General features: G+C 40.0%; 2 protein-coding genes and 1 pseudogene across 6 annotated transcripts in view; 1 reads left to right on the top strand and 2 right to left on the bottom strand.

Annotated features, from left to right (window-relative positions):
* The window catches only part of LOC145485463 (uncharacterized), a 51,853-nt pseudogene extending 35,317 nt beyond the window's left edge, over positions 1-16,536 (bottom strand). Inside the window, exons 1-2 of the transcript XR_014049204.1 lie at positions 16,531-16,536; positions 12,732-15,703 (exon numbers count right to left, since the gene is read on the bottom strand). The product of XR_014049204.1 is annotated as an uncharacterized LOC145485463 (transcript). The remainder of the gene's footprint in view (positions 1-12,731; positions 15,704-16,530) is intronic.
* The window catches only part of LOC145486062 (uncharacterized), a 29,767-nt gene extending 11,886 nt beyond the window's left edge, over positions 1-17,881 (bottom strand). Inside the window, exons 1-5 of one of the 4 annotated variants that reach the window (XM_081464768.1) lie at positions 5,837-12,733; positions 5,089-5,182; positions 4,216-4,524; positions 3,283-3,461; positions 600-2,843 (exon numbers count right to left, since the gene is read on the bottom strand). In XM_081464768.1, the coding sequence (XP_081320894.1) occupies positions 2,526-2,843; positions 3,283-3,461; positions 4,216-4,524; positions 5,089-5,182; positions 5,837-11,425 (6,489 nt within the window). In that variant the 5' untranslated portion in view covers positions 11,426-12,733 and the 3' untranslated portion in view covers positions 600-2,525. Of the gene's footprint in view, positions 1-599; positions 2,844-3,282; positions 3,462-4,215; positions 4,525-5,088; positions 5,183-5,836; positions 12,734-17,799 lie in introns of those variants that run through there. The other 3 variants (XM_081464766.1, XM_081464765.1, XM_081464764.1) reach the window with 3 other exon arrangements.
* A 65-nt stretch (positions 17,882-17,946) lies between these two features.
* LOC145486061 (zinc transporter ZIP9-like) lies at positions 17,947-24,790 on the top strand. The gene is made up of 8 exons (XM_081464763.1): positions 17,947-18,203; positions 19,191-19,299; positions 20,180-20,407; positions 21,075-21,146; positions 21,812-21,897; positions 22,561-22,602; positions 23,031-23,123; positions 24,111-24,790. The coding sequence occupies exons 1-8, from the start codon at positions 18,108-18,110 to the stop codon at positions 24,348-24,350; spliced, it is 966 nt and encodes a 321-aa protein (XP_081320889.1). The 5' UTR covers positions 17,947-18,107; the 3' UTR covers positions 24,351-24,790.
* The last annotated feature ends 943 nt before the right edge of the window (positions 24,791-25,733 follow it).

Here is a 25,733-nt window from a genome sequence, read left to right as displayed (position 1 = left end):
TATCAGAATTTCCTTCTTCTCTGAATGAAAATTGCAGCGTTCGGCCGGTGTCGACCTGCTTTAAGAAAATTTCAATCCTTGTCATAATTATGCCCGATCTTTTATAGAAATATTTCAACAGAATTTCTAGGTCTTTGTTGTCAGATGCCTTTCCCTGAACAGAATTTCTAGGTCTTTGTTGTCAGATGCCTCTCCCTAAAATATATAAACATAACTGGAGAAATAACCCTTACCTTTACGTTTTCCTCCACTGAAATTTATATGCTTCGTAAGCGTTTTTCACTTCCGGGAATAAATCGAAAGATTTCTCGGAAAAACGGAAACGAGGTTAACTTGTGAGTAATACCGCTGTCAAAGTAGTGCATGCGCCTGTCACAAGACACTGGTTTGTCAAAGTTCGCAGGGACACTTTCCTTCGTGTGTACTGGCCATTTTTTTATATATATATAAAAAAAGTAGCCACAAGGACGAAGGAATTCAAATTGGTTTAATTTGAAGGGCCAAGTCTCGGATGTTGATGTTAGAAGCAGCCTAAAGTGATGCTACCACAAGAATTCTGATAGAATTTTACATAATAAAAAAGAAAAACAAAATCGACAACTTTGTTTACTGCGCCTTTCAATAGCGTGCGGACTCTAAAACTCAAAGCTCAACCGACAAATGCGTTTTTCGCTACCGTCAATCAAATGTTCAGCGGCTCCTCCCAGCTTCCGACTACTGCTGAGCGCGCGGTAATCAAATCGTTGAGCACAGTTCAGACAACGCAACTGTGCTCGGCAGTAGTCGGAATCTGTGAGGAGCCACCGAACATTTGATTGGCGGTAGCGAAAAACGCATCTATCGGTTGAGCTTTGAATTTTAGAGTCCGCATGTTATATGAAGGCACAGTAAAAGTAACCACTGAATAATTTAGCTGAACTATCTGCAGTTTTATTGCGCTGATTTATTTCAATGATCCGCTGTTAATTAAAACAGTCAGTTTCACTTTGGGAAAGCCAAATTAAAGAGGGAACAAATGATATCTTTTTTCCGTAGCTTTTGCCATTTTCCTGTGCAATTAGTTCCCGCGTGTACACTCTTCAAGAAACTTGTGGCGGGATCTTGTCTCGGGGACTTCCCATGTGTCTTCGTGTGTGTCGACATCAAGATAAAACAAAAAAACAAAAAAACAAAAAAAACATTTCGGCAGTTTGGAGAAGAGGAAAATGAGACTTGCGAAAAAAAATAACTCACATCAGAAAAAAATCCACCATTCCCCATTGAGGTCACTAAAAGGCACAAGGTTTGCCAAGGTGGCTAATTTCGAAGGGTTGTTGCTTTCGAACAATTAATACTCTCCAAATCAAACGTTAAATTTTATTGCCACCGTCCGGACGGGGGTTATCGCTGTTTCTAGGGGTGGTGGATAATCACGTTCAGAACTCTCGCATACCTGTGCAATATTTCCTAGAGATGTGGGAAGTGACTGCTTAGTTAAACCAAACATTTGGACCCATGATCAGAAATAGGCACCACTTCTTATCGCACAAAATACTCACGGGCAAACAGTTGAATTTCAAAAAGCAACACTCTATACTACAGGTCACATACTTATTAATTTATAAAGTTCGTCGTTTCAGTTTATTTACAACTGCGTTACATTGAAAATAAACCCTAAATTGGCCTGTTAAAGTCTAAATCTTAATTAAGTGTTTCTGCATAAAAGAACGATCTGAAACGATCTATACTAGTGAATTTTCATACCTTTAAAAAAATCTCTCCAAGTTTTTAAATTTAAAATCTTTATTCCAGTAAATAGAAAACACATGTGTCGCTGTTCGTCACCACTGTGACCTCGATGAAGTTTCCACACCATTTCAGGAAGTTAAACCTGACACACTGACAGGAAAAAATGGTTTGTGTACTGAAACCGTTGTATAACGACCATATTGCTGTATAAGAAATTATAAGGAGATAAAAAATTGATACTGAAAACTTTCACGCCACTCTTACGTTAAATTAAGCTCTTGAGTATCACCGCATTTTGAAAATACATCAACGTGAATTTGATCGAATGATACTTGTTTTCAAAAAGATAGCTAAAAACTAGTTCAAAACAATTACATTTATCCGTATTTCACTCCAACAAACCCAACTAAAGCTGTATTGACACGAGGCAACATGATTAAAATGACCTACAATTGAACTTTGAACTGGTTTGGGTCTAAATTGAGGTTTAAACAGGGACTCTGTCACTACGACTTGGACAGGCCGCAGATTATCTACTTGACGAAACAAGTAGCAAGTGTATTACGGATTTGATACAGCTTTAGATTACGGAGTTTTGTTAATAATTAGCCAACAAGGAAACAATCGTTCAATAGTTTGTTTACAGTGACGTTCTTTTAGGTAAGTGTTTACCGCGCACACTCACATGTACGAAGTACTGCGGCTGCGTACGTCGTCTAGAACACGATTTTTTCAATAGGCAACTATCGTCGAACAGTTCAACTGTTTGTTTACAGTGACTAAATTCAGGTAAGTGTTTACCGCGCACGCTCACATGCACGAAGTACTGCGGCTGCGTACTGCTGTCGACTCTCTTCAGTTCTCTCCACTTCAGAACGTCCAAAAGCAAGTCTTTCCATATCGATCAGCTTCTTTACTGTCTCTTCATTTGGTTGCTCGCCATCAATAACGCATTTCACCGTCTCTTTAACAGCAAACGTCAATTTTCCCGCCAAAGCGTTTATGATTGGCTCGTTAATTCCATGCAGCAGGTGCAGCTCGCGTTTTAGTTCTTGAATGGCTTTGCCAGCCATTTCCTTTGTTTGTTTTTCTTTAGCCTCGACGGTGTGGACGTCCTTAATGCAAAATACAAATATACATTAATGGCTTAATTAATAGAGCACAAAGTTAAGTTTCTAGGAGAGATGCTTCTGGTCAATATTGAAAAACTACAGCTATAGCTACAAGGAGAAACTGTGAGGGATTGAAGTCTAGAAAAGATCATAAAAAGCCGATGTCTCTTGATGATTACTTTACTCGGTTGGAATGGTTGCCTTTGGTTCTTTTCTGATCTCGTACACGGACTGCAGTATTGCTGACATTAGTCGTGGGTCAAAACAAAGTATAAAATAAGATAAACACTTTCGCCCGATACGTTCGAAGGCAAATAACCGTATTCTGCACTGTTACGATATCTAGTTTATCTAGTATGTTAATCAAGAACAACGGGTAGGCATTGGAGAAATGATGAAAATACGAAGGCTACAATAAATAAATTATCAACGTCTTCTTTACCTTGAAATCATCAAACTGAAAACTAGACACGTTGTCTGCCGTTAGAGTAAGGAATTCTCTTAATCCATGCAAAGCTGGCCACAGAGCGGCACTTATCGGCAGGTAGTCGAAGTAATCCTCCTTTCGGGGCACAATACCGTGATGCAATTCCCACTTCCAGGGCCAAGGATGGCTGGTTGCTATAGCAATAATAAAGCAAAAGGGTTTTACATTAATCACCAGTTGTACACTGCAGTACAAAATTCGGTTAGAGATCGTTGAATTCGTTTTTGAGTTATTATGCAATCGACCCAAGCGTCTTAAAGGAGGAGAATTGTTACAAGGAAACGTTTGCGAGAGGAGGAACATCCAACTCTGTTTGGAAGCTACGAACAGCGCGCTCCTTTATTCGGTGTATTTTAATCAGTCAAGCTCAAAATTGAATATTAATTGCCTTTAACAAGGTAGAATTCATTGACAAGATATCTTTTTGGTTTTTGGAACGCGTCAACGCCATAACAGGAGAGCTTGGCCGAGCTATGGCTTGTACAAACACCCATGGTAAGACCAAAGTACTGAAGCGTACCATGAAAAAACGATTCCTAAATTTGAGTCAAAATTACGCCACATCAGGTCAGTGACTTGATACCGCTGGAAATCAGGGCAGTAGACCGGGCTTCTGATTGGCTAATTGCTAATTTGGGTACGGTAAAAAGGCAAACTGACGATGTAGAGATTGAATCGAATGTGCATTGGCTCCCAACAGCGAAGAAAGGCAGGGGCAGTGTGAGTAGATGTATAAACGTCCTGCAAATGGAGATGGTACTGATCTCTGCATGGCTCTCTTTAGGCATGTCGTTACACTTCTGCACTGACAGTATGACTGCCCGACCTATACCCCTTGCTTTCCCAGATCATATGAAAATCATAATAATATTTGTCAGTATCACCCACCAGGCTGTACGAATGCTTTTATCCAGTCGAACCCTGGACTTTCATTGGACAAGACAATACTGGGTACCAGTCTCTCTTCCAGCAGCTTCTTGTAAAATGCAGCCCACAGCTCGTCAGTGACGTAATCATGGCCACTGGAGTGCAGTCCATACACGTACATACCAGCTTCAAAAAGTTTGACTTCAACATTTTCGATTTCCTCTCTGCGTCCTGGCTTCTCCTCCTTGAAAACAGTCAAGATCTTGTTGTCGACAGACAATGCACAAAGGACAGGTTTCTCGGAATGAAAACCATTTGGAACGTAACACCCTTTAAATATAAACAATACACAACATACTTAGACTGTATTACATCGGGGAACGTACGTGACTTGGGCTGCTGCCAAGAGAGCAGTCCTAAACAGGCAGGGGCAGTGTGGAAAGCCATGGTGTCAGACTTATGTTCCGCAAAGATCTAAGAAGTGTAAAGAAGAGAGAAGAAGCAGACGTTGGGGAACATGCAATACGCTTGAAAGCTAACTTGAAACCTTCGAGTTAGTAAGTTCCATAATTTTATTTCTAAATATTTTTTAATGAGTAACATGCATAGCCAAAAGGGGTTTCAAGAAAATAAAATTCAGTCCCCTGTGGAAAAGCATTCAGCGTACACAGCTGCACTTTGCTGAACATGGGTACATAATAACGCAATATTTGAAACGTTTTTGTACGTATTTTCTACCAATATTACTCTTCATGAGTACCTGAAACATTGCTGATGTCAATTATCCTGCGGTAGATGATGTGTACCCTCTGAACCACTGTTATGTGAAACGATGAATGTTTACATTGTAACCTTCTAAAAATCATATTTTTCGAAAACAGAAGTGCGACTCACCTGGAATTCGCTCAGAACACAACTTCACTTGTTCAAGAAATCGGTTGTCCCAGACAGCAACAAATTTCTTCATCTCGTCACATGTCACTGAACTCTGTATACATAAAAGCAAGGCCGAAAAAGAGATAGATTACTTAATTTATCAAACGTCTTGAATACGTTTTTTTTTTTTTTTCAGATTTAAACTATTCAAGAACCACATTAGTTTGGAACTGTATGAAGAAATACCAACAACTGTTGGATGAGATTTTTGTGATACCCAGAATAATCAGGGTCGAGGTTGGGGCTATCAGCCGAAGCCGAAGGCTGAGGCTGATAACCCTTACCGAGACCTTGATTATTCTGGATACCACAAAAACCGAATCTAATAATCGTTTTATTATACATTGAACGAAAAAAATGGAAGTCATGTTTTTGCTTCTTCACTGACGGCAAGCAACACAAAGCGCGCGAACTTGACATGATTACATTTAGAAATCATGCACCACGGTCATACATGACATGATTACACCTTGAGTGTCCTTTACATGATTACTGTGTAATCTGCAGGTATGACGTCACAGCCACTGATTTCGAAAATTCACTGTACGCTTTCGGCCAATCAGAAAAGAGATAGTGAGTTCAATAGATAATAATTACAGTTAACACAACTGAACTGTTGAAGGCAACTGTTGAACTGCATGAAGCAAACACTCATGGAGAACAGACTACGCAATAAGATGTAAATAATTAAGTGAACTTCACTCACCCTGTTGCTTTTGTAGAGTTTTTCAATCCTTGCTCGATGACGCTGTTCCTGACGCATCAACTGCTTCACACTTCTGTCTAGGTTTTCTGAGTTAATTTGCTTAACAATTTCCTGGACAACTTCCTTTACGGCAGCAGCCTGTTCCTCCATCTCCTCCAAAGAAGCTTGAACACCAAAGAGATCTTTCGTACACACTTCTTCCTCGCCAACTTTAATCGAAGGGCGACCAAGCCTGAATAGGATGTCCTTCAACTGCTGCCAAAGACGTCTCAGGACTTCAGTCAGTTTTTTCTTGAATAGTCTACTGCTTGGATTCTCGCGCTTGCTGAGGTAGCAAGGAAGCTCCACCACATGTGACGACCACAGGTCAGGAATACCTTCGCGCCTTTGGTTGTATCCTGCTGCTTGGAGCTGCGCCACGAGAGACTGATTTTCTTCAAGGGATAAAACGCGAGACTGAATAATGCCGTGCAATTCTTCTAGAAGATCGGGACCCGCATTGGAGGGGTGAAGAGAAAACAGTAGCTGAACAATCGCAAGAGTGTGAGAGGCAAGGGTTGGCTTAGTGACGATCCCTGATAACCAACGCCTCAACAATACCAGCATTGGCTCATAGACGTGTGAATTCGACAGCACAGATGGAAGGTTTTCGTGCAGGTAAGACGACTGTCTTGCTACAGATACTGCCACTCTCACTGCTTGTGCGTCTCCTCGGTGTGCCAATCCGCAATCTTGAATACTAGCTTGACCATCCACGCTCTTACGTCGCTTACCGAAGATCTCTGTGAATAGAGCCTTAAGCTTCTGACCGTGGATTTTGTACAGGTCGTTCCGTTTTCGGTTATTTTTATGACTATCGCAAAGCTCAGCACAAGCATCGACAACTATGTCTCTGATAACAGCATCTTTGTGGTTTTCCTCGGGTTTTCGTACTTTCAGGATGTTGATGAACTCACCAAGCAATCTTGCTAACCGGATTCGTTCTTTGATCAGACTTTCTTTGATTCCTTTCCCTTGTGTCACTTGAAAACCATCGTCAGGAAAAATGACTCTTTTAATAGTCTGTGACACAGATGTAACAAGCCCCAAGGAGTGTGAATTGAGGTCAACAATGGCATCAACATCGCGCGATGTAAGGTCTTCCAGCGGCGTCATTAGGAAAGCTGCACACCAGGAGTCAATCGCCCGAACGGGAAAGCCGTCTGCTATCGTCGTCTCTCGCCATTTGGGCAGACGGTTGAGACCATACGCATCGTCTGGGTCGTACAGTAAAATCAGTTCCTTCAACCTGACTAGAAGATCTTCAGACGAGTTCATGCAAATGCGACCAAATGCGTTTAGCAATTGCCAAGCAAATTCATTTTGTGCGGGGTTAAACGAAGACATCTCGTCTTGTTTATAAAAGGATTGGATGTTTTCTATTAGTTCCAGTGACTGCTGTTCGCATGACCAGAGAAAGACGATCTCTCCGACTGTGACTCCAGCTTGGACATTGACTTGGTAGAGGGCAAGAATTCGTGCTGTGACCTCAAACGGTAGTCTGCTCTCTAGGAGACTACGCATGTGTGTTAACTGTGGTTTGAGATGGCGAAAGCATGGAACTGAAAAAGCAACGTTCCCGAATGGAGTTCTGTGTATTATCTGTTTACTTAATCGCATTTTCTCCAGGGTTGTGCTCACTTCAGATTGAAGTTTCAAGAGATCCTCCTTGTCAGCCTTGTCTCCTTTCCACTTGCAAGCTTCCAAAATTACCTTTGAGCACTGGCAGGCGTGATGTGGATCTATTCTTGCCCAGTGGAATACTTGTTCTATTGACGAGGCTTCTGACAGAATTGACAGGAAAACATGAATGTAATCATCAAAAAGAGAATAAGCCGATGTACATTCTTCCTCACACCGAAAGAGTGGTTTGTACTTGCTTAAGACAAGGTCCCATAGCGCAAAGGCATTTTCAGAGGGTTCTTCGTCTTGTGCAAGTACACCCTTTAAGAACTGAATCACTTCTTTTGCCACTAAAACTGGTGTTAAAATGACGCTTTGTGGCACCATGGTTGGAGAGCCATTTTCTGTAGGTGCCGAAACACTACATGTTGAGCCAATCTCTCTGACAGGTACATGTGCAGTTGATACTTCTGATGCCGTATCATTGTCTTGAGAGGCAAACGTGAAAACCCCATCTTCACTGATTTGAACGTCAGAAAACGTAAAACACCTAAGATGGTGCACGGATGACGCCCTTTGTAAGGAAACACAGCTCAGGTCAAATACAAGAGCAGCATCCACAGTTGAAAGGGAGGAATGGGAAACCAGCCACTCCAGCTCGCAGCAAGCAATTCGTCGTGTAATCCTATCTTCACGGCGTTCGAAACACTGAGGTCTCCTCATTGCCCAATCTTCCAGCTTGCTGGATTTCTTGAAGATGTCTTGCACACGACAAATCATTTCACATCTCTTTTCTGGGGTGCCGACACTGTTGTACGATTTCCAGAGAAGTCCAGGGACTTCCAAAAACGAAAGAACGCGCCACTTTGGTGAAAGTTCCCACTTCATGGCAAGTTCAAGTTCCGTGAGAAATTGCTGCCTTTCCTGTTTGTTCACCGAATTTTGTAATAGATAAGCGAAGTTGAGCATCGTGATAGGAATCATTCCTGGGCAAATTCCGCGGAGGAATTGCACCAGTTCATTCAAAAGTTCTAGTACGTCTTTCACAGACATGGATTCCTGGATGGCTTCATCTAAAAAAGGCACCAAATGGTCAAAGAATGCTTGATCTAGGTCCTTTAGTGAGCCAATGAAAAGAAATATATCCACGATGTTATCTGTTGGAAATGAGTTTGCAGTCTTTCTGAAGAGAACGGAAGATAGAGAATCGTTTAAGCTGAATGGGATTCTGCGCGACAGCTGAAAGAATTCTGTGGGATGTTCCATGACAGTTACGATGCAACTACACTCCTGGCTGACGCCTAGCTCTTCAATTGATGAAACGGTACTTTGTCGCCAGGACGTACAAGGGATCAAATTCGTCAAGGCATTGCTCAAGGTTGTTGATGTTAAAATATCGGGTGTGCTAATAACGTAGTCGCATACTTTCTTTACCAGCAGCATTTTCTCGCAAGACGATAACACATCTGTATCCAGAATGATCCTGAGCGCTTCAACAAAGTTTTCAAGGGGATCGGTTTGCTCAGTGGAACTCCCCTGTGAAGTAGGTTGAAAATCACGGGATGCTGGAGCCTTCACTATGCCTTGGCTTGACAAGTGGACAACACTTTCGGCAGTTGACCTTACTTGTGTGAGAATTTGTGAAATCTCAGACGGAGAACTAAATTCCCCAGCTCGTTGCAGAACAGGACAGCAACATCGCGATTCGGTGTCTTCTTTGAACGAACCCAGAGATATCAATTCAGCGACTGAAGTAGTCCAGACCTTTAGAACTTCGGTTGAAGGAAAAATGCAGCGATGTTGGTTGTAAAAAATCTCACATAATTCTTCGTCACCTTTGAGAGTCTCAGCCAGTACAGAGACAAGAAGATCAAAATATTCATTTGTTCTTTCTTTAACGACACATTGATACATTTCAACTAACTGCAAAATGCGAAGCCCACTCAGCAAACCTTTTCCAGATTCCTTCGACATCTGGATTACTTTCACTCTTCTTGTACCGGAAATTGAAACTCTTGACAGCAAAGACAGAAGTTTCAAGACGTCTGTAGGGATGGTGCTGGGCCTCTGCTTGTCTAAGAAACGCTGGATGAAGGGAAGAAACTCAAAGAAGAGTTCATCCATAAATTCAAGAGTTTCATTAGATAGGACTTTTTCGACGAATTCTTTTAAATACTTTTCCTCTAGCTCCTTGAAGAATGGGGCAAATTCATTCAGCTCGCGAACAGTGTATTTCTTGGTGCTAAATTGCAGCCGCGGGCACAAGGCTAGTGATCTGATGACCCCAGTATCAATCACCCAGTTGCGGCCCACTGCTCTGTCCGTAGAACACATGAGAAGCCAAATCATCTCACTCTTCATTTCCTCTGTGCAGCTTTGCTGAGAAATCCATTCCAACAACTGAAGAGCGGGGTCTTGTTCAAAGAAGAAATAAGCTTGGCGTTGTTCGGTTGGCACTCGAACGGCTTTGTGAATAAAAACCAATACCTCTGCACGCCGATGGAACGTAGATGGAAATATCCTTATAAAGCAGCAAAAGAACCTGTGCCAAACGCTTATCAAACGAACTATGGGGAGAGGAAGCCATTCTAAGAAATCCAATGTTCTTTCTGCCCTTTCCTGTAAAACAGCTCTTTCGCAGTTTGATGCTTCCTCGTCGAAGAGGCTCAACAAGCATTCTAGCATTTGGAAACCCGGATCTTCAGAAAAGGCTTCTCTCCAGAACGTCAAAACTTTCTTAACCACTTCTCCGTCAGGGAATAACGATAAAACTTTAAAGAGCAGTTCCAACGCGTTTTTCCCAACAACAACCTCTATCGGCGGTACCATCTCTTTGTAAAAACACTTGTCAAGCACCTCTCTTAGAACTCCATTGCTAATGCTCGTAGCCGCCAATAGCCTTAGTGATATCACTGTCACGTCACGATCATTGCAGTTGAAGTGATTCAAATGGTTGAAGAATATGTCCAATCTGTCCTTGTCATTGGGGAAGCTAACCTTGACGCCTTCGTTCTCCATTTCTTCTAGAACCCTCGCAAAAAAGCAAACGGTGGACTCGTAAGTAAGGTTACTTCGTAACATGAGGCCGACTAAAAAGAATGGTACGGGTGTAATTCGCTCTGTGCAACGAAGGCGGTCAACTTTTGCTAAAGAGACTGCAAAGTCATTGCTCACATTTGTTAACTTGAGAAGTTTCATCCAATTTGTCACGAAAACTGGAGAAACCACGTTTTCATTCCGCAATGTCACTTCTCCGATTGCATGTTGTTGAATGCATTTTACGTTTGCATCTGCAGAAGCTAACCGCACTGTTTGCTCGATAATTTCCACAAGGTAGTCGTCGTGTCGCCGCGATTCAAATATCTGCAGGAGTTCACCAAACAGATAACTGGTTCCGTTGAATTGCAAGTTCCTTAAATTGGCTGGACTCTCAGTCTCGTTACTGGCAATGTGAGCGAGCTTCCCTTCTTGAAAAATCTGTACAAGTTCGAGTAATTTGCAAACAGCTGAAGTTGACAAGCATTGCTTTGGCTCCGAAGGGAAGCAGAATTTCAAAGCTCTGACGTAATAGTCAAAAGCAACTCGCTTTGACACGTCAGTGGTGTAGCAGAAAGAAAAGCAAATTTCAAAGAGCTTGATCACTTCTTCAAGAAATTCGGCTGAAGACTCTGGGAAATACTCCTGAAGAGGCGACACGCCTAAATTGAAAACCTGGATGATGTGGTTGCCTTCCAAACGTTGAACACGTTCCAGGAAGTTAGCCTGCTGGACTTCATCTTTGAAGGGGAGAGCTGCCAGTGTTGTTAGAACAGTCTCCAACTCCTCTGTACCTTTATCAAGGAGACTTGGATTTTGCTTCACAATCTGCTGAATCTGCTGAAGAACGCCGTTTGACAGTTCGGATGATATTTCTCTCTCTTCGTTCATCTTTGCCCGAGAAGAGGACGGATGGATCCTTGGCTGCCAACTTTTCTTGCCCAAAACAGCTCAAAGATTACTAACTATCTTACGTGATCCATATTGTCCTTCAAAATTAAATCGAACACTCGAATTAACAACAGAGCCTCTTCAGCACGCGGTAAAGTTTCACGAGAAGCCTTTCCACAAATGTCACGCATAAAATTGCCTAAATATCCGGCTTTCCAGAAATTCTCAAAAAAAATTCTTTAACATCTTGAAAAGACACTCTAAATGTCTCTTGTTTTTGTTTTAAAATAAACCGATTTTGAATCACGTAGGTCAAATATTTCAGAATTTTCTTGTAGTAGCAAAGGAGTAGAGGAAGCAGATTCAGGCGATGTTACCAGCATCCGCCATTTTGGAAAATTGCTGCTTTAGTGCTCTTAGTGATATGGAATATATGTTTCAAGTGGGAAATCGTTGAAATGGATTATTTCTGGCATTTTTCGTGTTAATTTCCAACTAAACGAAGGCCTGTAACAGGCTACAGGAGATTCAGAAAGACAGTAAAACTAATACCCACGAGAGACTTATAACGTGACTGTCTTTATTCCTCTCTAACAGCCTCACCTTCATGTTTAAATGCAGTTGGAAGATCGACTCCAGTCTCGGCAACAATACTACGTACTTAAGGTAATTCCTCTGAAATAAAAGTGACAATAGATTTTTGTTCAAACTTTGTCCACGAATATTTGTCATATGACAACTTCAATTTTGAAATAAAAAAGGGGGGTGCCCATGCTCATCAAGGAGCAGTGAGGCATTGAAAATGCCCCATTTTGGCATTATTTAATGCTTATTATAAAAACGCATTCCCAGCAATTGTAAAATCTTTGTGAGCCCCGACTCCTACGAATACGCATTAAACTACAGTCAATACATTGTGTCGGACACAACTAAACATTTTAAGTTTGATTCAGACAGAAAGCTAAATCCTTGATTTAAAATTTAAACCAAATTTCTTGACGTGGTTACCGACTGCAAAATAGAAAAGGCCACAGTGTATCTGCTATTTTTCCTATTTATTCAATTTTCAGCGATAGAAATTGGATCAGTCTTTTCTCACGCAAAGCTTATGATTAGTTGATTAAAATGACTGGAAAAAAATTGGGGTGCCCGTGCTCGTTGGTGAGCTAGAGCCATTTTTTCAACTGACAGAGCTCAACATCGCGGCAAATCCGTCATGTTTTCAATATGCGCGTGCACGAGCGCGCGCTAATGACGCCATAAATTATGCGCAGTAAGGATGCGCGATGCAAATGTGAGGAATGACCTCAAGGTCATTCCCCAAAATTGCATTGCGCATCCCTACTGCGCATAATTTCACGCGTGATATGCGCGCGCGCATTAAAAAATGGCGGCTTTTTCTTTACGGCTGGACCTCGCCATAGAGGTAAATCGTCATTTTCTCGCAAACGAGTATGGTGACCTATCATTTTTTTCTGTTGTTTAGAATTGAGTAATAAATTTCTCTGTGTAAAATAAATATGGACCAATTCTCAGTGTAGAACAAAAAACAATCGTCGGAAACGTGAATTTAGCAAGCAATCCTGACTACAATCATGGTGCTATTATAAGGATTTATTGGGTATAAACAAGGTGCTGTTGCTCCTAAACGAACATGGGGACCCCTCATTTTTTAATTCAAAATTTAAGTTCCTATAATATAAGCAATCAATAGGCAAAGTTTCACAAAAATCTCAGTGTAGGTTCTATTTCAATGGAATGACCTTAAATGCAACCAAGGTTCAGTTGTGGTGTTTTGCTAACCGACAACACATAGCGGCAGCCCCTTTTATTTTGCTGGTCAATATGAATCTTTCAAACGCTTCTTGCGTTACTGAGTATACGAACGTCTACTAACAGACCTTGTTTCACCTCATTTCCAGTTACCGAGAGAAAATACGACGCATAGCGGAGTATTTTTGGCCAACTCCGAAGTGTTTGGAAATGTGGTCAATCGCGGTCTTGAGTGTTTAGTATATCATCTCAATCGAATGGAAAAACCTTACAGAAAACGGAAAAATATCTATGCTAATTATGATGAGAAATCCACCGTAACGGTTTTGGTTCGATCGTTTGTTTAAACTTGATGAATTGTTAATGAGTTGAACAAAATGTTGTCATGTCCTGTAAAACCGGTCGTTCATTCGTTCCTTTTAACCTCAGTGGAATAGGGTTTGATTTAAAGAGGAATAGGACTTCTTTTTATTTGGCACTGATCTGGGAAAAAGAGGACAGTCGTTTTCTCTTAATCCGGGATATTGCCGCTAGTAATCTTCTGAACTTGATACTAAGAAGACCAAAAGGTTTACTAATGGCAATAACGACCTACAACTGGTTCAAATAATGACCCAAATGGCCAAATACTTGATTCCTATTGGGTTAACAAAAAAAAAAGTTTTAATCACTGTGTAATTAAGGAGACTTTCTCCATATATAACGCTTAGATACCTGATACTCATTTTTGAGGCTTCACAATTTACCAATAGTTACTTCTGATTTCTAGCTATTTCACTTGGGTAATATTTGTGGGCAGCGCTGTTGAAACTGTTTGCAATGGCGTACTAATATGTGGCTTCAGGTACAACACGATATCAGAAGCACACATTCTCAGCTACATGAGGCCAGGTATTGAAAACTGAGTGATGCATGGCAAACACCTTTTCAAAATAAAAATTTAAAAAACGGTCTCTGGCTAAAAATGTTTACAGATATACGAGCTTTCGACTGTTAGATCTACAGTCTTCGACGGGTAAAGATGAATGACGAAATATGAATATAAATGAGTAAAAATAAAAAGAATGGACTATGTAAATTAATTATGCATGTGTGTAAAAAGAATGTTGTATTGCCCAGGGAGTGGGCAGGAATTGTTGACAGCATTTGGAGTCACCATAGTGTGCCACGATTCTAATGTTTTCCTTATTCGGAAACTGCCTTTGCCAATTAAGGAGGCGTTGTTAAAGTCAATAGAATGTTCATGGGACCACGCATAGTTTGCAATTTTGGAGCCTTTAGCCGTTGTTTTGACATTTCTTAGGTGTTCTTTTCTTTGGGTGTTAGACGCTCTGCCAGTTTCACCGATATAACACCACGAACAGTCGGCGCAAGGAGTTTTGTAAACAACGTTGGTTTGTGAATCCGGAGCAGGACGAAATTTCGGGGCCGGGAACTGTTGCTGTAGAGTGGTCATCGGCTTATTTATGACCGAAATATCATGTTTTTTTAGGACGCGGGTCAAGGGCTCAGTTACACCTTTGATGTATGGAAGAGACGCGAAAGACTTGCGTGACTCGGAAGGTTCAACCAAATTAAAAAACATTCCAACAGGTTCCTCAGGGGGTAAATTTGGCGATGGCTGAGTTTTCTTGGATTGTATATCACGGATAAATTTGGACGGTTAACCATTAGACTCCAACGCTACGTGAACATGATTAAGTTCTTGTTCTTTCCCTTCAGATGTGTTAGGTAGATTTAACGCTCTATGCAAGAGGGTTGCTGCCGTGCTCACTTTGTGTTTTTTGTCGTGGTGAGAATTAAAGTCTAAGTACCTGTCCGTATGCGTTGGTTTTCTGTAGACATCCACAGAAATTGCTCCATTGTTGCGAGAAACCAATGTGTCAAGAAAAGAAATTTTTCTATTACATTCATGTTCGATGGTGAAGGAAATGTTAGTGTCTATTGAATTGAGCGTGTCATGGAAGGCTGTAACTCCATTCTTTTTAATAATGCAGAAGCCGTCATCAACATATCGTTTCCAAATTTTAGGTGTAACAGGTGACGCATTGATTGCAGATTCGTCGATCTCTTCCATGCAGAGATTGGCCACAACGGGATTGACCGGACTGCCCATGGCACAACCGTGGACTTGTTTGTAGATTTTGTCACAGAAGACAAAATAGCTGTTCGACAAAGTGAAGTTGAGCAGAGAAACAATGTCATTGATGTTTAAATTTGTCCTGGAGGGAAGAGATGTGTCACCTTCAAGTTTTTTTTCTTGATGTAGCCACACGCTTTGTCTACAGGAATTGCAATAAATAGTGAAACAGCGTCAAAAGAAACCAAGACTTCATCGTCGTTGATGTTGATGCTGGTGTCAGAAACTTCGTTGGAAAACTGCAAGGAGTTGGAAACCGAATATCCGTTACGATTTTGTAGCGGGGAAAGGATGTCTGTCAGGAATTTGGATGTATTGTAAAGGGCTGAGCCAATGCAGGTGACGATGGGCCTTAGAGGGTTTCCCTATTTGTGGTGTTTAACAGAACCTCGAATAGCTGGGGGTGTGCCATCAGTCGAGTGGAGCAACCCTCTTGCATAGACCGTTAAATCTACCTAACACATCTGAAGGGAAAGAACAAGAACTTAATCATGTTTACGTACGTTACGCAAGTCTTTCGCGTCTCTTCCAAAATACATCAAAGGTGTAACTGAGCCCTTGACCCGCGTCCTTAAAAAAAACATGATATTTCGGTCATTAATAAGCCGATGACTACTCTACAGCAACAGTTCCCGGCCCCGAAATTTCGTCCTGCTCCGGATTCACAAACCAACGTTGTTTACAAAATTCCTTGCGCCGACTGTTCGTGGTGTTATATCGGCAAAACTGGCAGAGGGTTTAACACCCAAAGAAAAGAAGACATAAGAAATGTCAAAACAACGGCTAAAGGCTCCAAAATTGCGAACCATGCGTGGTCCCATGAACATTCTATTGACTTTAACAACGCCTCCTTAATTGACAAAGGCAGTTTCCGAATAAGGAAAACATTAGAATCGTGGCACACTATGGTGACTCCAAATGCTGTCAACAATTCCTGCTCACTCCCTGAGCAATACAACATTCTTTTTACACACATTCATAATTAATTTACATAGTCCATTCTTTTTACTTTTACTCATTTATATTCATATTTCGTCATTCATCTTTACCCGTCGAAGACTGTAGATCTAACAGTCGAAAGCTCGTATATCTGTAAACATTTTTAGCCAGAGATCGTTTTTTAAATTTTTATTATGCTCAACCCTGGCTACGGTCCTTCAATATTTTTACCTTTTCAAAATGTGAGACGTACCCCCATGCTCGCTGTGTCACTTCACAAAGGCGGCCATGTTTTACGAACAAAGGTAGCTATATTTTAAGTTTTAAGCAACAGCTCAAGTTATCATTAGGGCTAAATCTAGTCTAGAGTACTGAAGCTTACTTCGGATGCAAAGTGAGCTTTCTCCCACTGCCAGGTTAGCGATAATCAAGAGTTGAAAGTTTGAAGATAGGTCACGGGTTATTAAACAAGAGGAAGCTCCTTGAGATGGTCGCAGGGAAACAGCATAATGAAGTCTTCCAGAGCTCCGAATCAAACTAGCTCATCCAGTGTTGATCACATTGATCTCGCGCCCGCGAGTCATGCGATTTTTTTTGGTCCTCAGAAGCTAGTAGCTCAGGACATAACTTCCTTAACTCGAGTACAGTCGAACCTATGCTTGCGGACACCTCCATAAGATGAAAACCTCTACATATGTTTAGTATAAATCTACTAGCGTACCATCACGAATGGCGCTACATTATTATCTACATGTATTCTGTTGTAGATAGTGGGTAGCCAGCAATATGCGGTTGTTAACAAAATGGCGGTCGCTTCTTTGCGTTTTGGGTCCGTTTTCAAGGTGTCTCTGAAGAGGATTTAGATAAAGTTTTGCACAAATCGTAGATTTATACTATAACACAATAAGATTTAATATTCGCTCTCGATTCTCGTGATTGAAATCTCGAGGACACAGTCTTAATGTTAAATATATTACGGACGGTAAACTTGGTGACAGAGAAACCAGAATTCACATAATCTCTATGTCTATAGCTCAGTTTAAAAAAGGAGATTTACCGGGTTGTCAGCATTGTCTGCAATGTGCGTTCATTGTACTATTCTATCGGTCTCTTCTGGTTAGAATTTCGTTATATATACACTTAAATGACGGAGGCCAAAAGGCCGATATTCAGACACAGTTCAGTCGATAAAATGCTCACAGCTCGCGCGCTAGCTTCAACTTGCCCTGTTTTTAAGAATTCGATTCTTTACAAAATAATTCACTCTTCAAGCGCATGGTTCCGACGCTTCTCTTCATCACCGAACAGATAGAACGCGGTTTACAATTCATCGAAAATTTGGAGAACGGAAAATTGTAACGGTGAACCGCGGTGAACCGTTTATAGGCTTCGTCCAAATCGTCCTGTCAAGATTATGATACCTCCGTTCTTCAAAATGTTTCAATATTTCAAGGTTTCCATTATGCTGCTTTTAAGCTTTTTATCAATGCGTCTAAAGAAAAAGGAAATATTTTAGTCTTACCTTTACAACGTCCTTCGCTGAAACAGACAACGTTTTCGTGATTTTCGCTTTCTGAGCATTTTGACTTCCGGGAAAAATCCCGCGATTAATTTCCTAGGAAAAACCCAGGAACGAAAACGAGACCAGCTGATAAACACCGCTGACAAATATGCGCGGTTACACAGGCGGACGCGTGTCACAAAAATTTTGTTCGGAAATGTAAATTTAGTTGAATATTCGCTTTTTTTCACGGCCTCGTCAAGCCGTTTATAAACAAATTTAAAGTATCCTTGTTTGATTTTGTCGACAAAGTACTTCCCTGCCTCGAAATGGATGACGTTGCTAGATTGTTTGGGTTAAGTTTTTGCATGTTTGTGGGATGTTATGTAGCGGGTGCAATACCTCTCGCCTTCACCATGTCTGAGGTAAGCTTTATGAAGTGATAGATCCCGGCATTTGTATGGTCTTATATTGAGAGGTAAGGCTATGTCGGTCTCGACCGTACTTGTGAAGAAATTGTGAAGAGGCAGTAATCGATGTGTCGTGATGACTTATTCGACAAGAGTGTCGAATACGTGTTCTGTATATACACAGACGGTGTAAAATTAAATTAAGCTTAAAAACAAAAGATCAAGCACTTGACTTCGAAATTTGTGCCAAAATTTCCTTGATCTTTATTTGCTTTGGTCAGATTTAAGTAAATATCGATTTCACTTTAAGGAAGCATGGCAGAATATGGAATGTAATTGTGTAAAGCTTTGTTATTAATTTTCTGAGAGCATTGTTTGTTCCTCAAAAATTTAACACCATCACATACGCACAATGTTCTTGTAGTTAGCAACAGCTAGTTTGGTTACGACCAATCTACATTGTAAGCTAGAAATGGAGAAGATCTCACAAATACAGAGGCTTTTACTACATGTATTAGTGTGCATTATGTGTGATCGATGTGACCTGCTTGAAGCTTCACGTACATGGTGTTTTTTATAGTAAAGTACAGGGCTTGAAAAAACTTGAATTCCAGCTTGCCCTCGGGACAAGTAGCTCTCAAATTTTACTTGCTCTGGGCAAGTCATAGTTGGTATAGTTGACAGGCAACTTGCCTGATCCGTTGCCCATCGGGTAAGTGAAAATGAAAAGCTACTTGCACAGAGTTAAAATCTACTTGTCACCGATGAATGGATAGCACCTTTTTCAAGTGCTGAAAGTATTGTACCTACATCCACAACTGTACAGTAGACTTTACATGGCATGTGGCATAAAAGTAAAATAAAAATAAAATGTACAGATATACATGCAATGCGTGGTCTGATATCTAGGTTTAATCTCATTGTATGTACTTGGTATAATTTGATAGTTAGCATTTAGTTATCATGTTCAGCATTCACTTTGTTGACTGTTTTTATCAACAGAAGCGATTACGGATGGTCAGTATACTCGGAGCTGGTCTTTTGGTAGGAACGGCACTTGCTGTCATCATTCCTGAAGGAGTTCATGCTTTATATGAACCACAACAGCATGGTGAGAAATCTGGCTAACTCAACGTGTACATCAAAGTTTTAAGAGGAAATACAAAATAGCTTTCAGTAGGATAAAATGTACTTCAAAGTTGATTACCTGCACCTCTTATCTTAATACACTTTATGTCCATGCACAGTGTACGTTGATGTAACATTTTGGCGAAATCCATTCAAATAGATATATATTGCTTCCGTCAGCACTTCTGACCATAAATATAAGTCTATCCCATGGCATGGTGTTCTCTGGTGTTCTATTGCATTACATTTTTTTTTAATTTTCGTATTCTGCTTCATTACCCCTAAATTATGCATGGTGGATATAAATTTAGTTATATTCACCTGATCTCCTTGTCACCTTTTCCTGTTGAAATCGAGAATAAAATTAGTGGATTATGCAATATATCAAACACGAAAGACCATGTTTGACCACATAACCAAATGCTGAAAAGAAAGTTGAAAATATGACGGGCAGCGGAGTATTTTTGATGAACTTCGAGGTGTTTGGAAATGTGGTTAAACACTGTCTTGAGTGTTTGATATAATTATCTTCTCAATCAAAGCCAAAACTAAGGAGAAAATGGAGAAATCGTAAAATCGTAAAAATCTATACTAATTAAGATCAGATATCCAAACACCGTCACTGTCATGATTTCCTGTGATTAAACTTGATGAATTGTTAAATAAATGAGCTTGAGAAATTACTTTGTCACCTACAGTTGTAACAGAAACCTGAAATACTCGTCAAATTACAAAAAGTGAAAACTTCACTTACTTGTATTGTTAACACGTACTGTAACTGTCAGATTACTGATCCTGAAAACTTTCATGACTGAGTTCATATCATGTTTATAAATAAATCTTCCATTTTTCTTGTTCATAAGGACATGTTTCCCACAGTCATGGTTCCCATCTTCACTCAGAGACTGCTGCTGATGATACATCACAGCCTCACATAGACGAAGCTCATTCACATGTTGATGTGTTAAAGCATCAAATCTCGCAAGTTGAACCTGATGTATTTATTGGCCTGTCTTTGTGCTGTGGCTTTGTGTTTATGCTTCTGATTGATCATATAAGTGGTGGTCATTCGCATGCACCCTCTGGACCAGGTAAATCAATTGCAAATAATTAATAATTATTTTTTTTATTATAATTATATGATTGTAGTTCTAAGTTAGGCCTTGAACATTTTAGAAATCACACTGTTGACCTTTATTGTACATAGAGATATGTGCAAAATTAAATACTTGGGACCAGGTTTTGGAGTTTTGACATGTATTTGCAACAACATGCAGTAACTGTTTTTCACATTTAAGCGTATGAGCTGGTGGGAGGGGGGGGAGGGCACCAGACCTCCCAAGCTATGGCAATTACGTAATTTTTTTCGGACAAAACACTGATTATGTAGGCAACTTACTGGAGAGAAAACTTTACTAACAATAAAATTCTATGCAATACATCCTACTGTTTCAGTCATGTGCTACACTGTAAATAACTAGTTTTGGAATTATAGCTGCAGTGTTTCATTAGATATGAGAATTATGAATGTTTTGTAATTTCATGCAGTTTGAGTGTGTTTGTTTCCCATTTTCATCACATATGCATTAGGGAATTGCATACAGGTGTACCCCCCAAGTCCGAAGGTGCCCGTAAGCCTATGGTTTTACATGTTTCATAAACATGTGTAATGTTTGCTTTAAACAGTCTTCCTTTGTGTTAGATATATATTAAATGGTAATGCATGACTGTTGTTATTTAAATTGTTGATATATCTAGATCCAGAGGGTAATGGCCGTCAAAGGCATAGCAAAATCACAGCGACAGTTGGTCTAGTTGTTCATGCTGCAGGTAACAAGTTTTATTTGTTTGACTGGGTGAGTCAAGTGTCATGATCAATGTCTTTGCATCTGTAACTTGGAGGAATAAGAAACCCTTCCTTTGTGATTGTACAATACTCTGCCATAGAACTTTACACTTTATGTTACCAAAGGTTGGCCTTCACCAACAATGGAGTTGGAGTCCGAGTCATAGTCGGATTCATATGAGTGTTTGGGACTCAGTGAAAATCAAAAATCGGAGTCATAGCAGAGTCATAAGCTCGACAGAATCGGAGTTGGAAGAATAAAAACGTTTTTTCCGATTCCGTTTACGACTTAGTCACTTATGATCTGGTGAAAACTAGATTGCCAGGGTCAGACGCAGAAGCGGAACAATAAACAAATAGCAAGGCCCAGAATTGAGCATTTTGATTGGTGTATTCTTCTGCTTCTGCTTCCAACTCCGACAATCTAGTTTTCACAAGATCGTAACTGACAAAGTCATAAGCAGAATTTGGGTTCTGCCTCAGACTCCACCGATTTGATTTTCACTATATTGTATCGCTCTACGCCTCTGATTACAACTCTGACTACGACTCCATCACTAGTGAAAACCAGTCTCAAAACACTGATGGTGTGGGCTGCTTGTCCTGGAATGTAGTGTTAAGTAGACATTGAATATTTTTATCATTGCAGCTGATGGTGTAGCCCTCGGAGCAGCTGTGTCTACTTCAAAAACAGAAGTTGAAGTGATTGTATTTGTAGCTATTATGTTGCACAAGGTAAACTACTGTATGTTCTTTTAAGGAGAAATTTCCAATCTCTTTCCTAGTTTAACGAAACAAGTGTCACAGTGAGTGACTCTATTTCGAGATTATCTGATACCAGACTGAGTTTCACCATTACTGTCAATCACATGTATTACCTGGGCAGATTCTCACCCTGTGTGTGATAAGATACAACTTATTAGCAGCCGATATTGGTGTGTAAAAATTAATTTTACATTCATGTACAGCGATGAGCTAAAGGCAAGTCATTCCAGGTACATGTTCCTGGATTCATATCAGAAGTGAATGTCAGACTTTTGAAATGTAATTTTGTTGGTTTTTTGTTTTGCATTTAAATTAGTTATAAAATGTCAATGTAATCAATAGGTCCCAAATTTTCTTCATCAAAATTACAGAATCCTTAATCTGTAAATTGAAATTATACACTGGATATTCTGTAATGGACCTTTTTGGTGATATGGCAGCCATTTTGAATTCTATTGTTTGAAATAGCTATTACAGGCTGGGACAAATACATAAGTTAATTTAGCCCTTAAGGATCCCATAATAGCTATTTCAAACAATAGAATTCAAAATGCCTGTTCTGAAAACTTCAAACAAAATTACTTTGAAATTTAAACTGCAACATTGTATATTAATTACTTTTTTGTTTTGTAGGCACCGGCTGCTTTTGGTTTAACAACTTTTCTTCTTCATGAAGTGAGTACACATACACTTTCTATACATTTTGCACTTAAAAAGCACTTGTCACTCAACATATATCTTTTTTAATATACAGTATTAATTTTGTAGTTCCCATAATATTTGTTTGATGTGTGCTATTAATAGAAATTTAAAAAGATAAAACGATAAAAAATAGATTACAGTTAAATTTAGAGATGAAGCCACATCCAATCTCTTGCATGATGCAGTTAACCTAAACACCCTGGTCTGAAATGCTGTCTGTAGCATTTGTAGCAGGACCATTTATTAATTAGTTTTTGTAAAGCTAACCTCTGCTCTCAGCGAGTAATTATCACAAATGGCTAACATCTTGCATTGTGCTGATGTACATTTTGCCTGTGTAAATGTACATGTACTGTATGTGAAACAACTACCATGATAATAATAATACGTGTTTATTTCAGGGACTTGTTAGAAATAGAATACGAAGGCATCTTATAGTGTTTGCGGCAGCAGCACCAACAATGGCCTTGGTCACTTACTTTGGTCTTAGTCAGGTAATCATTCACATTTAGTTACTAGTTTTGTCCAGTTGACTGAAGCTCAGTAAAGCACTACCCAGTATTTTGGGGAAAAAAGAAACAAAAATTATAAATAATATATATATTTCATTCTAGAAATGTCCTTTGTTTCTCCAACAATGCTAACATATGAAGAAACTTACACTGTAGGGGAATACATAACAAAGAGACATATACGTGCATACTGTAAATCCTCAAATAAGCGTCCAGAGCGCTTATTTCAAATTTAGGAGAAGACGGGGGGTGCTTATTTACAGTAATTTTTCCCAAATCGTGGCCTGACAAGATCATTTTTTTTCATATACATGTATCATCTGGGCATAAACAACAACATAAGCTGTTTATTGACATAAAAAAGCGGATCCGAAAGTTTAAATTGCGGCACCGTTAGTGGTTAAACATGTTCAAGGTGTTCACTTAACGACAGTAGTGTTCACAAACTAAAACAATGTACAAATCTAATACCACATGACGAAAACTATACTCCTTTGTTGTCTCATTACTTGTCCACAAAATGGGGGAGAGGAGAGGGGGGGCACTTATTCGGGGGGGGGGTGCTTATTCGAGGGGGACGCTTATTTTAAATTTTGGCCGATAGGAGGGGCACTTATTCGAGGAGGAGCTTATTCGAGAGGGGCACTAATTCGAGGATTTACTGTTTGTGCACGTATTGACATACATGTATACGCAAAATACGTGCATATAGACTGCACATGTGAAGTTCGCTTATATCTGAGATGCACTGTATTTCAGAAAATTTAAGAGAACGATGCCATTCAATGAAAGGAAATGGGGGAAAAGACCAAATGTTTAAAGTGATCACGCTGTTATTTATTTGTAAATCTTGAATTTTTAGAATAGCTAATACATTCAAGCTAGTATCTGTGAGATATAAAAGCAAACAAAATCCTAAGAGAGTGGGTGTCCTTACAGTAGTTTTATCGAATTATTTTTTCTCAACAGAGCAGTAAGGAAGTACTATCAAGTGTAAACGGCACTGGAATAGCCATGTTGTTTTCAGCAGGAACATTCCTTTATGTGGCAACAGTGCACGTACTACCAGAGCTTATGAGTATGAATGCACAAGGAGAGAATGGTTCAGACCAAGGACGATCTGACAAGATGCAAAGAACTGATTTATTTCTCATGGTGTTTGGAATTGTATCTCCTCTTCTACTTTCTCAAACACACAGCCATCATTGAAGTTCTAACTCTTTCCCTCTAAAAAGGATGGCTCTATTTTTCATTTTTGAATCCCTGGATGAAATCCTAGAGTGTGGCAATTTGAATGGCAGCTACTGAGCAACACTGTCATGGCGGTGCTGTTCATGCGTGTTTTATAATTTTTCCTCGTGGAAAATTAGAAAATTAGAAAATTAATTAAATTGTTTTTTGGCATTTCTAGGAGGTATATGGCATGACTGTATTTATTGAATGAAGCTGAACATTGTAAGTGTCAAAGTTACATGTATTAATCAAAATTCAGCTTTACTGTCTGCGACACATCTCTCTAGAAAGGTGGGAAATATTGGTCGCAAGAGAAAAAGGAGAGATATAGACAGAGGAAAGTTCCAGTGTGTAGTTTTGAAAAGTGTCTATACCCGCCACAGAGGGCAATTGGAAAGTCCAATGGGAGGGTTCTGGGGTGGGGGGGGGGGGGGGGGAGGGTGGTTCCAGGTATGAAGCTAAACATCAATTTCCAGATGGGTGAGGGTTTGGTGGAGGTGGTGAGGGTAGCAGTAGTGGGGTGGGGTGGTTTTAAACCAAACACCCTTCAGGGAGAGTACGGATATATTTTTGTTGGTGAAACAGTCGCCAGACATTTTCATTTTTATGAAGAAAGCTTGTCACATCAGCATGATATTCTTTTCTCCTGTCCCTGAAGTATGATACAAAAAAAGTTAGTGGATGCAATGTTGGATACACTTTTAATTTGAATGTAAATGTATATTTTGTATATATTATGGTGTAAAATAGGCATGGTGGCCTCATCGAGGCCTGGTCGAGTGGTCTGGGTTCGAGCCCTGGCCGGGGACACTATGCTGTGTTCTTGGGCAAGATACGTAACTCCCACAGTGCCTCTCTCCACCCAGGAGTATAAATGGGTACCAGCGAATTGTTGGGAAAACCTAACAAATTGCGGGGAGTGACCTGCGATGGACTAGCATCCCATCCAGGGGGAGTAGAAATATTCCTAGTCATCTCATGCGACAGAAACCGGGATAAGCTCCGGCAGCTATGAGCCAGTTGGCTCCAAGGCTTCGCTTTTATGGTGTAAAATACATGTAGACATTCAAAAAATAGGAGAAAAATGTGTTGTGGAGCTGGAAGAATGTACTTATAAAAATGAAATGTTTATACATCTGCATAAATGATTATGACTTAATATTGTAAGTTGATTTAATTGAATTTGTTTGACTGATCTTTTCGTAAGCAATGTAGCTAATAACACAGTGCATTAATTATTAGGATAATAATTATAATCAAGATTGTATGCAATAAGGATTCCATGCACATCAGTCTTCGTGTCAGTGTTCATGAACTTGTTCTGTTGATACATACGGTGATACAGTACAAGTATTGTAA

Source organism: Orbicella franksi, chromosome 4 (assembly GCF_964199315.1).
Source record: "Orbicella franksi chromosome 4, jaOrbFran1.1, whole genome shotgun sequence".
NCBI lineage: Eukaryota > Metazoa > Cnidaria > Anthozoa > Scleractinia > Merulinidae > Orbicella > Orbicella franksi.
The sequence above is the reverse complement of the archived record's forward strand: the minus strand, read 5'-3'. Positions and strand labels throughout refer to the sequence as shown.

Coding starts and splice junctions, on each gene's coding strand:
- LOC145486061 (XM_081464763.1), top strand. CDS start 18,108: ATGGATGACGTTGCTAGATTGTTTGGGTTAAGTTTTTGCATGTTTGTG. Junction 20,408..21,074: donor GCATGCACCCTCTGGACCAG/GTAAATCAATTG, acceptor TGATATATCTAG/ATCCAGAGGGTAATGGCCGT. Junction 21,147..21,811: donor TCTAGTTGTTCATGCTGCAG/GTAACAAGTTTT, acceptor TTATCATTGCAG/CTGATGGTGTAGCCCTCGGA.